At 40.0% G+C, this 15,427-nt stretch overlaps 1 protein-coding gene across 1 annotated transcript; it reads left to right on the top strand.

Annotated features, from left to right (window-relative positions):
- The first annotated feature begins 859 nt into the window (after window positions 1-859).
- LOC124187195 (cell division cycle protein 20 homolog) lies at window positions 860-5,430 on the top strand. The gene is made up of 7 exons (XM_046579555.1): window positions 860-1,381; window positions 1,917-2,053; window positions 2,857-2,951; window positions 3,056-3,341; window positions 3,439-3,736; window positions 3,833-4,149; window positions 4,262-5,430. Exons 1-7 carry the CDS (start codon window positions 1,269-1,271, stop codon window positions 4,588-4,590), a joined length of 1,575 nt encoding a protein of 524 aa, XP_046435511.1. The 5' UTR covers window positions 860-1,268; the 3' UTR covers window positions 4,591-5,430.
- Window positions 5,431-15,427: the final 9,997 nt, after the last annotated feature.

Here is a 15,427-nt window from a genome sequence, read left to right as displayed (position 1 = left end):
TAAGGGGACAAGAATATTGAATAAAAGATTGCTTTGTAATATCTTCAGATAGAATAATTTTGCATATAAAAACTCGAGAATGTCAGGCTGTGCAATTATCGAATTTTTTATACTCTAAGATGCTTTTGAACTACCTATCAAAAGAACATGATTTTCTCTGTTACAATCTTAGGAATATTACCATTTAGCAGAATGTTACAGGGTTTTTTAAAATCTGAAAATCGTCATTTTGGTCCCCTTTTTTGAATCCCCCCCATTTTCCGCATTTTATCCCATCGTGATAAAATTTTCTATATCAAATGCAAAATGTTCAAATTCTTTTACATGTTTCGAACATCGAATACAAATCGATTTTTCCCCGTTTTCCGTGTAATCGTTAGTGACTTATTCAGGTATTAATCTGTCCCGAATTTGCGTCTGGATTCGATGTTTAGCCGGTTAAATTACGGACGTTACAGGATACTCGGATATAATTATGTAGCTGTTTGTGAATGTGTATTACGTTATGCGTCATTTACGACACTATCGACATTTCCGCAAACCATAATACGGGATAATGAGTCATACGGACGGGGAGGAAGAAAGAGTAATGGTCAGCGTCAGCAGCAGTGAAAGAGATTATTTTTAATGAGCTCCTCAAGCTTATTATTAGTCACGGCTTCATTAGCCATGGCTAAGTGACTCGCCGATTGTAAGCTATTGTTGATTCGAATTGATTCCCTCCAGGAACCCTCACCGCTTGACGAGCCAATCAGCTTCGCTCAATCTGTGGTAAGTAGCGGCAGCCAATCGGATGTCTTGTGTATAGACAGCATCAGAGTCCTCAGCGGTAAAACGTCGAAGCTTCGAATTGCTTCGAATGTCGAGTTCATTTAAAGCCCAACGGTCGTTTCGGGTGTTTTGTTGACGATTTAAATGGTCGAAGCGAATCTCGCGCACTTACGCCGTGGTTTTTGAACGGATTTTTTACCTGTGGCGGATACTCGTGGCGTCGTGTTTCACGCTTAAGGGACAACAAGATCCAAGATAAACTCGCGGCATTGAATCAGTGTGAATTTTTGACGAGAACCGCGAGTACAATTTAACCGAAAACTCTGGAGCCTGCGGATCACCGACGGATACCCGAGGGAAGAAAAGCAGCTGTGATGTTGAATTGAGTGTCCGTCTCAACTGCTATACCAATTTACTAAACACCTGCCTTCTCTGTTATCAATTATACGTGTTTACACGTGCTGCTTGTAGAATTTGCTATTAATATTTCAAGTAACATGTCTCATCTCAAGTACATGAAAGAGCTCAACAGCTTAACCCGCATGGACGAGCCGGTTAAGGGCCCTGTTCCCAGGTGGCAGAAGAAATGTTTGGAAGCATCGAATTCAAGGTATTGATTGGGCTCTTTGCTTTGTTTTTTTACCTTTCCAAATTTTTACCTCGCTATTTCATATCTCCGGTTTTTTTCCCTCTACTACTCGGTGAAGAACGTGGATAAAACTTTTTTTTCACTTCCACAGCGTCTTAACTGCAGAAACTACGAACCGTCGGTAACGGAGATTGACAGTTTTTTCTCTTTCTTTAGATATGAAAATTAACACTACCGAATACATTTGTCTTCTCTATTTTTTATGATTCGGTACGAGATATCGTGATTGCATTTTGCCAGATAATCAAATGATTTGAATATTGCGAAAATAATTTTTTACTCGAGTAATTCCAGTCGGTCAAGTAAAATTGAAATGTCGCCTTAAATCGCTGTGGAGTATTTGAAATTTTTAACGGTCCGTATGTAATAGATTTCTTGTCAGAAAATGACTTCTAATTCTCAATTAAGCTTGGTTTCTGATAGGAGAAATATTTGTCAACATTTCTCTTTGATTTTTATTTTCTCCTCATTAATTTTACAATGTTTAATTTTACAGCATCAACGTGAGCCTAAATTCGTCACGAAAAATAATGAGTGGATCATTTGCAAATTCAACAACGAGTAAAACACCGACCAAACGATCTGAAACACGGGGTAAAAAAACACCGGCTAAGGCCACGAAAAAATCTCCCAGTGAGTACAATTTTCAGTTTGTCTTCAATATGTATAATGTGTATGCTATTGGATTTTTTGTACGAATGAGGTGTATGTGCGGCAGTAGTTAGTACCTCATTTTTAACCTGTATCTTTGACTCATGGTTATTACAAGTTTCAAAATCCAGAAAAATCACTTGCAAGTTTCATTTTAAACCTGCAATTCGAATTGTTTGTGTAAGTAATCATAGATGATTAGACTATACGATCCTGACCGAAACCTTTTTTTTTTTTATTTCAAATGCATTAGGTCCCACTTCCATTTGGTTGTTATTCATTAATAAATTTATTTTTTACTTCAACACAAAATTATATTAGTACATTTTATTAGTTTTATTTTACGATATGTCATCATCAATGGTAAATTATCGAGCATTTCCAAAGAAATTATCAGACCTAAGCCAAAACATAATTTTTTATCAAAAAATCATCAAAGGTTTCAGAAGAAAGCATCAGCCAGCCTCACATTTTATGATGAATATCATTAAAAAAAAGTATTACAAAGCTGAAATTTCAAACTTTGTAGAAAATAAAACACCTTAATAAGGCATATTCTAAATGTCATATCACGCTTTTCCCATGTTTATTGTTATTTGTCAAATGCTTTCGAAAATTTTTGACATCTCTGTAGCATGATGTAGCAATTATTAAATATCTTCAATACTTTTTATTATTATCTGCCCCTTGTTGATTGCCTAGTATGCTTGTACTGTGTGATTAATATTGCTGTGTGTGTTGTCTGTGTGTAGTGGCTGAAATGTTGAACCTGCTTTTGGTGATAGGTCGAGCTTCAACGACTCCAGCGAAGACCCCTAGTGGAGGGGATAGGTTCATACCCTCGAGATCAACGACGAATTTTGACTTGGGCCACTACAAGGTAATTTTGAAGAGAGTGAAAACAATTCTAGCTTTGTATAATGGCAGGATAAGAATAACTCTGTTATACTTGGTAACTTATTCTCATTTCCTAATGTTACTCAGCTTCAGCAACAAAATACTGATGACGCAGATAAGGGTGAAACGATTAGTCCTTCAAAGAGAGAAATGCAGCGCCTAATAGGGGAAAATTTGCACGGTGGTGACATTAACAGCATGAGGGTTCTCTCCTACCAAAATAAAGCCCCAGCACCACCCGAAGGCTATCAAAATCCACTCAGAGTTGTCTATAGCCAAACAAAGACACCTGCCAGTGTCAAAGCTTCTACAAGATACATTCCGCAGGCACCAGACAGGATTTTGGATGCTCCAGATATCATAGATGATTACTGTAAGTCGGTTTACCATGTACCAGGCATCAAATAGCTATGTGACTTACGTATATCATCTTTTTTAAAAATTTATTATCAATTTTTCCCCCACTTCAGATCTAAATCTCGTTGACTGGTCATCGTCAAACCTGTTAGCAGTAGCTCTGGGAGCAAACGTATATCTATGGAATGCAGGATCAGGAACCATTGAACAACTTCTGGAGCTAGAAGGCTCTGACTACGTGTGTTCTGTGGGATGGATTCAAGAGGGACCATACTTAGCTGTAGGTACAACAACAGGAAATACTGAGCTATGGGATTGCAGTCAAATGAAAAGAGTGCGAGTGATGAATGGGCACGTCTCCAGAGTTGGTTCCCTGGCATGGAATTCGCATGTATTATCAACTGGATGCAGGTAAGAATTAAAGTTGCGCACAAACGTGGGTTTCAGTTCTTTAATTGCTTTTAATTTATTGTTACTTGAGTGAAAAATGTTAAACCGTTTCCACAGATCTGGGCAAATCGTACACCATGATGTTAGACAACGGGATCACATAGTCGCTTCCATAAACGCACACGCCCAAGAAGTTTGTGGCTTGAAGTGGTCACCTGATGGGAAATATCTCGCTAGTGGAGCAAACGACAATATGTTGATGGTTTGGTCTGCGGTTGCTGGCCAAAATCACTCGCATACCCAGCCTATTTACTCCCTTAATCAACATCAGGCTGCTGTGAAGGCTCTCGCTTGGTGCCCGTGGCAGAATAATATCTTGGCCAGTGGCGGTGGAACTGCGGATAGAACTATACGATTCTGGAATTGCAATACAGGTATATTCGCATTTTGTGATTGTGAAAAAGAAAGAATTATGAATACATGAAGACGATATGTTGAAGTCAGATTCGAAGTTGTGAATCAAAGTTTGTTCCTGTTCTGTTACAGGTGCCTGTGTCAACACGATAGACACAAAGTCACAAGTATGTTCACTGCTCTGGTCAACCACATACAAGGAAATCGTATCTGGCCATGGTTACGCTCAGAATCAATTGACCATATGGAAATATCCGGGAATGACAAAGGTCGCGGAACTAACAGGGCACTCTAGCAGAGTGTTGCATTTGGCCATGTCGCCGGACGGTACGACGGTCCTAAGTGCAGGAGCAGACGAAACTTTGAGACTATGGAAATGCTTCCAGCCCGACCCGCACAAGAAGAAGGAGATAACGGAAGTCAAATCCGTTGCATCTAGACTCAAACAATCCATCCGATAAAACGTAATTCTTGTAGGACTCGATCATTGATTAGAGTAAATTAATTTTTTTGTATAATTTATTTTCAATGAACGTATAATATTTTATTGTGTAAACTCTACCTTAGCTTGTAACGGCGGAAATTAGTTTTAGAGAATAAAGACTTTTCAATACTTTTGTAAAATGATATTATAGTTAATAATGACGTGTGTAAGCAATGAATATCACTGTATTTTTCTAACCATTATTTCACACTGCGGTTTCTTTGTTGACTTCGTATTCAAAATGCCCATACGATTATCTGTGTTATCCGCGCACAAATTCATCTTTTTCTTGACTTAACGTTTGGTAATGTGTTCATTGTAATTATAGTACTTGTAACCGTGACTGTGAGGTGAAGGATTATAGGTGAACAATACACATTGCCTTCATAAGAACTTCGCTTTAAATATAATCAATATAGACAATAGTAATGTATCTATTTCGTTATTATGTGCATCATGTAAACGTGCTCAAGTCAGATGAAGGCGGCAAAAGAGTTGACCTCCCGTTTCCCAAACAATAAATGTCACAGAATGGTTTGTCTACAAATAAGAAATATGAAATTCTTATTATATTAGATTATTCTGTGCAATTGCAAATAATATCGAAATCCCTATTGACTGACTTGTACACATTTACGCAGAACAGGTGATTATTGTACAAATATAGTCTTTACGGTAACTAAGATTGTATTATACGAACATGTATTTCGGTGATTGGAAATTTTTTGTTCGACGAACACTTAGTATAAATGTTTCCTAATTTATGATTGATTACAATCATGTTCGTAGTTTAATTGTATCACATTTAATTCAATAAAATTCAATTATTTTGATTGCAAAGAAGCAATTCTACGTGATTATACAATCATATACTTGACTCGAGCAAAGATATTCATGATATATATTGATGGATGATAAGAATGCTCTTTAATTATACGATAACGATTTTTTGCATGCGAAAGTAATGTATCCATGACTTCTTCGCGTGTGAGGAGTTTTTTTTTCGTACACCAAATTCTAATTCTTACCATGAGGAATTCACTAAGTTTCAAATAATGAATTGGTGCCATTTTAACAATTAACCATTAACTACAATAAAATCTTTTCAGTTAATAATTAAGTGTTAGTACATTTGAGAATAAAAGACTGTGCAAAATACATGTAAATTTATCAGTTTACACTAGAATTGTGCACAACTATATCATTTCGCTTTAAAATCTCGTCTAACGGCCTTCTAATCAGGCCTTCTTGGTCAGTCTGTAGAATGCTAATTCGTCCTGTCATGTCCATGGAAATGCTCGATCTGCTGAGTTGATATAAGGAATTGTTGGCGAATTTTGCTACGGGAACGATATTCTTCGTGTGCGGTTCGCATGTCTGATTCATATTCTTAATGAAAAATTGCAGCGCATTGGCACTGCTTTTGAACGATTCCTCACGTAAAATTACGTCGGAATGGTGGACAAATCGTTTAATCTTGCACTTTTCAAAATCGCGAGAATTTTCGCAAAAAATGCAAAGGGGTTAGCCTTACTTTTTCTTCATTTTTCGACCAAAAATTTTGGGTCTCCGATTCGATTTGTATGACCTTTTTCTGACTAATTGGACCCTCCGGAACTCAGAAAACGCAGCGAAAAGAGCGTGGGATCAACAGGAGAGAAATGGCGAAGGAAAAAGCACCTGCTGAAAAATGTCGAAAACACAGGTTCTCGTTTTCTGGCGGTAACTTTTTATACAATAATCGCAGCGTATTGGGACTGCGCCCAATCGATTTCTCTCGCAAAATTACGTCGGATTAGTGCCACAATGAATCGATTCCAGCACTTTTGGAAATCGCGAAAATTTTCGCAAAAAATGCAAAGGGGTTAGCCTTACTTTTTCTTCATTTTTCGACCAAAAATTTTGGGTCTCCGATTCGATTTGTATGACCTTTTTCTGACTAATTGGACCCTCCGGAACTCAGAAAACGCAGCGAAAAGAGCGTGGGATCAACAGGAGAGAAATGGCGAAGGAAAAAGCACCTGCTGAAAAATGTCGAAAACACAGGTTCTCGTTTTCTGGCTGTAACTTTTTATACAATAATCGCAGCGTATTGGGACTGCGCCCAATCGATTTCTCTCGCAAAATTACGTCGGATTAGTGCCACAACGAATCGATTCCAGCACTTTTGGAAATCGCGAAAATTTTCGCAAAAAATGCAAAGGGGTTAGCCTTACTTTTTCTTCATTTTTCGACCAAAAATTTTGGGTCTCCGATTCGATTTGTATGACCTTTTTCTGACTAATTGGACCCTCCGGAACTCAGAAAACGCAGCGAAAAGAGCGTGGGATCAACAGGAGAGAAATGGCGAAGGAAAAAGCACCTGCTGAAAAATGTCGAAAACACAGGTTCTCGTTTTCTGGCTGTAACTTTTTATACAATAATCGCAGCGTATTGGGACTGCGCCCAATCGATTTCTCTCGCAAAATTACGTCGGATTAGTGCCACAACGAATCGATTCCAGCACTTTTGGAAATCGCGAAAATTTTCGCAAAAAATGCAAAGGGGTTAGCCTTACTTTCTCTTCATTTTTCGACCAAAAATTTTGGGTCTCCGATTCGATTTGTATGACCTTTTTCTGACTAATTGGACCCTCCGGAACTCAGAAAACGCAGCGAAAAGAGCGTGGGATCAACAGGAGAGAAATGGCGAAGGAAAAAGCACCTGCTGAAAAATGTCGAAAACACAGGTTCTCGTTTTCTGGCTGTAACTTTTTATACAATAATCGCAGCGTATTGGGACTGCGCCCAATCGATTTCTCTCGCAAAATGACGTCGGATTAGTGCCACAATGAATCGATTCCAGCACTTTTGGAAATCGCGAAAATTTTCGCAAAAAATGCAAAGGGGTTAGCCTTACTTTTTCTTCATTTTTCGACCAAAAATTTTGGGTCTCCGATTCGATTTGTATGACCTTTTTCTGACTAATTGGACCCTCCGGAACTCAGAAAACGCAGCGAAATGAGCGTGGGATCAACAGGAGAGAAATGGCGAAGGAAAAAGCACCTGCTGAAAAATGTCGAAAACACAGGTTCTCGTTTTCTGGCTGTAACTTTTTATACAATAATCGCAGCGTATTGGGACTGCGCCCAATCGATTTCTCTCGCAAAATTACGTCGGATTAGTGCCACAATGAATCGATTCCAGCACTTTTGGAAATCGCGAAAATTTTCGCAAAAAATGCAAAGGGGTTAGCCTTACTTTTTCTTCATTTTTCGACCAAAAATTTTGGGTCTCCGATTCGATTTGTATGACCTTTTTCTGACTAATTGGACCCTCCGGAACTCAGAAAACGCAGCGAAAAGAGCGTGGGATCAACAGGAGAGAAATGGCGAAGGAAAAAGCACCTGCTGAAAAATGTCGAAAACACGGGTTCTCGTTTTCTGGCTGTAACTTTTTATACAATAATCGCAGCGTATTGGGACTGCGCCCAATCGATGTCTTTCGCAAAATTACGTCGGATTAGTGCCACAATGAATCGATTCCAGCACTTTTGGAAATCGCGGAAATTTTCGCAAAAAATGCAAAGGGGTTAGCCTTACTTTTTCTTCATTTTTCGACCAAAAATTTTGGGTCTCCGATTCGATTTGTATGACCTTTTTCTGACTAATTGGACCCTCCGGAACTCAGAAAACGCAGCGAAATGAGCGTGGGATCAACAGGAGAGAAATGGCGAAGGAAAAAGCACCTGCTGAAAAATGTCGAAAACACAGGTTCTCGTTTTCTGGCTGTAACTTTTTATACAATAATCGCAGCGTATTGGGACTGCGCCCAATCGATTTCTCTCGCAAAATTACGTCGGATTAGTGCCACAATGAATCGATTCCAGCACTTTTGGAAATCGCGAAAATTTTCGCAAAAAATGCAAAGGGGTTAGCCTTACTTTTTCTTCATTTTTCGACCAAAAATTTTGGGTCTCCGATTCGATTTGTATGACCTTTTTCTGACTAATTGGACCCTCCGGGACTCTGAAAACGCAGCGAAAAGAGCGTGGGATCAACAGGAGAGAAATGGCGAAGGAAAAAGCACCTGCTGAAAAATGTCGAAAACACAGGTTCTCGTTTTCTGGCTGTAACTTTTTATACAATAATCGCAGCGTATTGGGACTGCGCCCAATCGATTTCTCTCGCAAAATTACGTCGGATTAGTGCCACAATGAATCGATTCCAGCACATTTGGAAATCGCGAAAATTTTCGCAAAAAATGCAAAGGGGTTAGCCTTACTTTTTCTTCATTTTTCGACCAAAAATTTTGGGTCTCCGATTCGATTTGTATGACCTTTTTCTGACTAATTGGACCCTCCGGAACTCAGAAAACGCAGCGAAAAGAGCGTGGGATCAACAGGAGAGAAATGGCGAAGGAAAAAGCACCTGCTGAAAAATGTCGAAAACACAGGTTCTCGTTTTCTGGCTGTAACTTTTTATACAATAATCGCAGCGTATTGGGACTGCGCCCAATCGATTTCTCTCGCAAAATTACGTCGGATTAGTGCCACAATGAATCGATTCCAGCACTTTTGGAAATCGCGAAAATTTTCGCAAAAAATGCAAAGGGGTTAGCCTTACTTTTTCTTCATTTTTCGACCAAAAATTTTGGGTCTCCGATTTGATTTGTATGACCTTTTTCTGACTAATTGGACCCTCCGGAACTCAGAAAACGCAGCGAAAAGAGCGTGGGATCAACAGGAGAGAAATGGCGAAGGAAAAAGCACCTGCTGAAAAATGTCGAAAACACAGGTTCTCGTTTTCTGGCTGTAACTTTTTATACAATAATCGCAGCGTATTGGGACTGCGCCCAATCGATTTCTCTCGCAAAATTACGTCGGATTAGTGCCACAATGAATCGATTCCAGCACTTTTGGAAATCGCGAAAATTTTCGCAAAAAATGCAAAGGGGTTAGCCTTACTTTTTCTTCATTTTTCGACCAAAAATTTTGGGTCTCCGATTCGATTTGTATGACCTTTTTCTGACTAATTGGACCCTCCGGAACTCAGAAAACGCAGCGAAAAGAGCGTGGGATCAACAGGAGAGAAATGGCGAAGGAAAAAGCACCTGCTGAAAAATGTCGAAAACACATGTTCTCGTTTTCTGGCTGTAACTTTTTATACAATAATCGCAGCGTATTGGGACTGCGCCCAATCGATTTCTCTCGCAAGATTACGTCGGATTAGTGCCACAATGAATCGATTCCAGCACTTTTGGAAATCGCGAAAATTTTCGCAAAAAATGCAAAGGGGTTAGCCTTACTTTTTCTTCATTTTTCGACCAAAAATTTTGGGTCTCCGATTTGATTTGTATGACCTTTTTCTGACTAATTGGACCCTCCGGAACTCAGAAAACGCAGCGAAAAGAGCGTGGGATCAACAGGAGAGAAATGGCGAAGGAAAAAGCACCTGCTGAAAAATGTCGAAAACACAGGTTCTCGTTTTCTGGCTGTAACTTTTTATACAATAATCGCAGCGTATTGGGACTGCGCCCAATCGATTTCTCTCGCAAAATTACGTCGGATTAGTGCCACAATGAATCGATTCCAGCACATTTGGAAATCGCGAAAATTTTCGCAAAAAATGCAAAGGGGTTAGCCTTACTTTTTCTTCATTTTTCGACCAAAAATTTTGGGTCTCCGATTCGATTTGTATGACCTTTTTCTGACTAATTGGACCCTCCGGAACTCAGAAAACGCAGCGAAAAGAGCGTGGGATCAACAGGAGAGAAATGGAGAAGGAAAAAGCACCTGCTGAAAAATGTCGAAAACACATGTTCTCGTTTTCTGGCTGTAACTTTTTATACAATAATCGCAGCGTATTGGGACTGCGCCCAATCGATTTCTCTCGCAAGATTACGTCGGATTAGTGCCACAATGAATCGATTCCAGCACTTTTGGAAATCGCGAAAATTTTCGCAAAAAATGCAAAGGGGTTAGCCTTACTTTTTCTTCATTTTTCGACCAAAAATTTTGGGTCTCCGATTTGATTTGTATGACCTTTTTCTGACTAATTGGACCCTCCGGAACTCAGAAAACGCAGCGAAAAGAGCGTGGGATCAACAGGAGAGAAATGGCGAAGGAAAAAGCACCTGCTGAAAAATGTCGAAAACACAGGTTCTCGTTTTCTGGCTGTAACTTTTTATACAATAATCGCAGCGTATTGGGACTGCGCCCAATCGATTTCTCTCGCAAAATTACGTCGGATTAGTGCCACAATGAATCGATTCCAGCACTTTTGGAAATCGCGAAAATTTTCGCAAAAAATGCAAAGGGGTTAGCCTTACTTTTTCTTCATTTTTCGACCAAAAATTTTGGGTCTCCGATTCGATTTGTATGACCTTTTTCTGACTAATTGGACCCTCCGGAACTCAGAAAACGCAGCGAAAAGAGCGTGGGATCAACAGGAGAGAAATGGCGAAGGAAAAAGCACCTGCTGAAAAATGTCGAAAACACAGGTTCTCGTTTTCTGGCTGTAACTTTTTATACAATAATCGCAGCGTATTGGGACTGCGCCCAATCGATTTCTCTCGCAAAATTACGTCGGATTAGTGCCACAATGAATCGATTCCAGCACTTTTGGAAATCGCGAAAATTTTCGCAAAAAATGCAAAGGGGTTAGCCTTACTTTTTCTTCATTTTTCGACCAAAAATTTTGGGTCTCCGATTTGATTTGTATGACCTTTTTCTGACTAATTGGACCCTCCGGAACTCAGAAAACGCAGCGAAAAGAGCGTGGGATCAACAGGAGAGAAATGGCGAAGGAAAAAGCACCTGCTGAAAAATGTCGAAAACACAGGTTCTCGTTTTCTGGCTGTAACTTTTTATACAATAATCGCAGCGTATTGGGACTGCGCCCAATCGATTTCTCTCGCAAAATTACGTCGGATTAGTGCCACAATGAATCGATTCCAGCACTTTTGGAAATCGCGAAAATTTTCGCAAAAAATGCAAAGGGGTTAGCCTTACTTTTTCTTCATTTTTCGACCAAAAATTTTGGGTCTCCGATTCGATTTGTATGACCTTTTTCTGACTAATTGGACCCTCCGGAACTCAGAAAACGCAGCGAAAAGAGCGTGGGATCAACAGGAGAGAAATGGCGAAGGAAAAAGCACCTGCTGAAAAATGTCGAAAACACATGTTCTCGTTTTCTGGCTGTAACTTTTTATACAATAATCGCAGCGTATTGGGACTGCGCCCAATCGATTTCTCTCGCAAGATTACGTCGGATTAGTGCCACAATGAATCGATTCCAGCACTTTTGGAAATCGCGAAAATTTTCGCAAAAAATGCAAAGGGGTTAGCCTTACTTTTTCTTCATTTTTCGACCAAAAATTTTGGGTCTCCGATTTGATTTGTATGACCTTTTTCTGACTAATTGGACCCTCCGGAACTCAGAAAACGCAGCGAAAAGAGCGTGGGATCAACAGGAGAGAAATGGCGAAGGAAAAAGCACCTGCTGAAAAATGTCGAAAACACAGGTTCTCGTTTTCTGGCTGTAACTTTTTATACAATAATCGCAGCGTATTGGGACTGCGCCCAATCGATTTCTCTCGCAAAATTACGTCGGATTAGTGCCACAATGAATCGATTCCAGCACTTTTGGAAATCGCGAAAATTTTCGCAAAAAATGCAAAGGGGTTAGCCTTACTTTTTCTTCATTTTTCGACCAAAAATTTTGGGTCTCCGATTCGATTTGTATGACCTTTTTCTGACTAATTGGACCCTCCGGAACTCAGAAAACGCAGCGAAAAGAGCGTGGGATCAACAGGAGAGAAATGGCGAAGGAAAAAGCACCTGCTGAAAAATGTCGAAAACACATGTTCTCGTTTTCTGGCTGTAACTTTTTATACAATAATCGCAGCGTATTGGGACTGCGCCCAATCGATTTCTCTCGCAAGATTACGTCGGATTAGTGCCACAATGAATCGATTCCAGCACTTTTGGAAATCGCGAAAATTTTCGCAAAAAATGCAAAGGGGTTAGCCTTACTTTTTCTTCATTTTTCGACCAAAAATTTTGGGTCTCCGATTTGATTTGTATGACCTTTTTCTGACTAATTGGACCCTCCGGAACTCAGAAAACGCAGCGAAAAGAGCGTGGGATCAACAGGAGAGAAATGGCGAAGGAAAAAGCACCTGCTGAAAAATGTCGAAAACACAGGTTCTCGTTTTCTGGCTGTAACTTTTTATACAATAATCGCAGCGTATTGGGACTGCGCCCAATCGATTTCTCTCGCAAAATTACGTCGGATTAGTGCCACAATGAATCGATTCCAGCACTTTTGGAAATCGCGAAAATTTTCGCAAAAAATGCAAAGGGGTTAGCCTTACTTTTTCTTCATTTTTCGACCAAAAATTTTGGGTCTCCGATTCGATTTGTATGACCTTTTTCTGACTAATTGGACCCTCCGGAACTCAGAAAACGCAGCGAAAAGAGCGTGGGATCAACAGGAGAGAAATGGCGAAGGAAAAAGCACCTGCTGAAAAATGTCGAAAACACATGTTCTCGTTTTCTGGCTGTAACTTTTTATACAATAATCGCAGCGTATTGGGACTGCGCCCAATCGATTTCTCTCGCAAGATTACGTCGGATTAGTGCCACAATGAATCGATTCCAGCACTTTTGGAAATCGCGAAAATTTTCGCAAAAAATGCAAAGGGGTTAGCCTTACTTTTTCTTCATTTTTCGACCAAAAATTTTGGGTCTCCGATTTGATTTGTATGACCTTTTTCTGACTAATTGGACCCTCCGGAACTCAGAAAACGCAGCGAAAAGAGCGTGGGATCAACAGGAGAGAAATGGCGAAGGAAAAAGCACCTGCTGAAAAATGTCGAAAACACAGGTTCTCGTTTTCTGGCTGTAACTTTTTATACAATAATCGCAGCGTATTGGGACTGCGCCCAATCGATTTCTCTCGCAAAATTACGTCGGATTAGTGCCACAATGAATCGATTCCAGCACATTTGGAAATCGCGAAAATTTTCGCAAAAAATGCAAAGGGGTTAGCCTTACTTTTTCTTCATTTTTCGACCAAAAATTTTGGGTCTCCGATTCGATTTGTATGACCTTTTTCTGACTAATTGGACCCTCCGGAACTCAGAAAACGCAGCGAAAAGAGCGTGGGATCAACAGGAGAGAAATGGCGAAGGAAAAAGCACCTGCTGAAAAATGTCGAAAACACATGTTCTCGTTTTCTGGCTGTAACTTTTTATACAATAATCGCAGCGTATTGGGACTGCGCCCAATCGATTTCTCTCGCAAGATTACGTCGGATTAGTGCCACAATGAATCGATTCCAGCACTTTTGGAAATCGCGAAAATTTTCGCAAAAAATGCAAAGGGGTTAGCCTTACTTTTTCTTCATTTTTCGACCAAAAATTTTGGGTCTCCGATTTGATTTGTATGACCTTTTTCTGACTAATTGGACCCTCCGGAACTCAGAAAACGCAGCGAAAAGAGCGTGGGATCAACAGGAGAGAAATGGCGAAGGAAAAAGCACCTGCTGAAAAATGTCGAAAACACAGGTTCTCGTTTTCTGGCTGTAACTTTTTATACAATAATCGCAGCGTATTGGGACTGCGCCCAATCGATTTCTCTCGCAAAATTACGTCGGATTAGTGCCACAATGAATCGATTCCAGCACATTTGGAAATCGCGAAAATTTTCGCAAAAAATGCAAAGGGGTTAGCCTTACTTTTTCTTCATTTTTCGACCAAAAATTTTGGGTCTCCGATTCGATTTGTATGACCTTTTTCCGACTAATTGGACCCTCCGGAACTCAGAAAACGCAGCGGAAAGAGCGTGGGATCAACAGGAGAGAAATGGCGAAGGAAAAAGCACCTGCTGAAAAATGTCGAAAACACAGGTTCTCGTTTTCTGGCTGTAACTTTTTATACAATAATCGCAGCGTATCGGGACTACGCCCAATCGATTTCTCACGCAAGATTACGTCGGATTAGTGCCACAATGAATCGATTCCAGCACTTTTGGAAATCGCGAAAATTTTCGCAAAAAATGCAAAGGGGTTAGCCTTACTTTTTCTTCATTTTTCGACCAAAAATTTTGGGTCTCCGATTCGATTTGTATGACCTTTTTCTGACTAATTGGACCCTCCGGAACTCAGAAAACGCAGCGAAAAGAGCGTGGGATCAACAGGAGAGAAATGGCGAAGGAAAAAGCACCTGCTGAAAAATGTCGAAAACACAGGTTCTCGTTTTCTGGCTGTAACTTTTTATACAATAATCGCAGCGTATTGGGACTGCGCCCAATCGATTTCTCTCGCAAAATTACGTCGGATTAGTGCTACAATGAATCGATTCCAGCACTTTTGGAAATCGCGAAAATTTTCGCAAAAAATGCAAAGGGGTTAGCCTTACTTTTTCTTCATTTTTCGACCAAAAATTTTGGGTCTCCGATTCGATTTGTATGACCTTTTTCTGACTAATTGGACCCTCCGGGACTCAGAAAACGCAGCGAAAAGAGCGTGGGATCAACAGGAGAGAAATGGCGAAGGAAAAAGCACCTGCTGAAAAATGTCGAAAACACAGGTTCTCGTTTTCTGGCTGTAACTTTTTATACAATAATCGCAGCGTATTGGGACTGCGCCCAATCGATTTCTCTCGCAAAATTACGTCGGATTAGTGCCACAATGAATCGATTCCAGCACTTTTGGAAATCGCGAAAATTTTCGCAAAAAATGCAAAGGGGTTAGCCTTACTTTTTCTTCATTTTTCGACCAAAAATTTTGGGTCTCCGATTCGATTTGTATGACCTTTTTCTGACTAATTGGA

This window comes from Neodiprion fabricii, chromosome 7 (assembly GCF_021155785.1).
Source record: "Neodiprion fabricii isolate iyNeoFabr1 chromosome 7, iyNeoFabr1.1, whole genome shotgun sequence".
Taxonomy (NCBI): Eukaryota; Metazoa; Arthropoda; class Insecta; order Hymenoptera; family Diprionidae; genus Neodiprion; species Neodiprion fabricii.
Note: the sequence above shows the minus strand (reverse complement) of the source record. Positions and strands in the feature narration are given on the sequence as shown.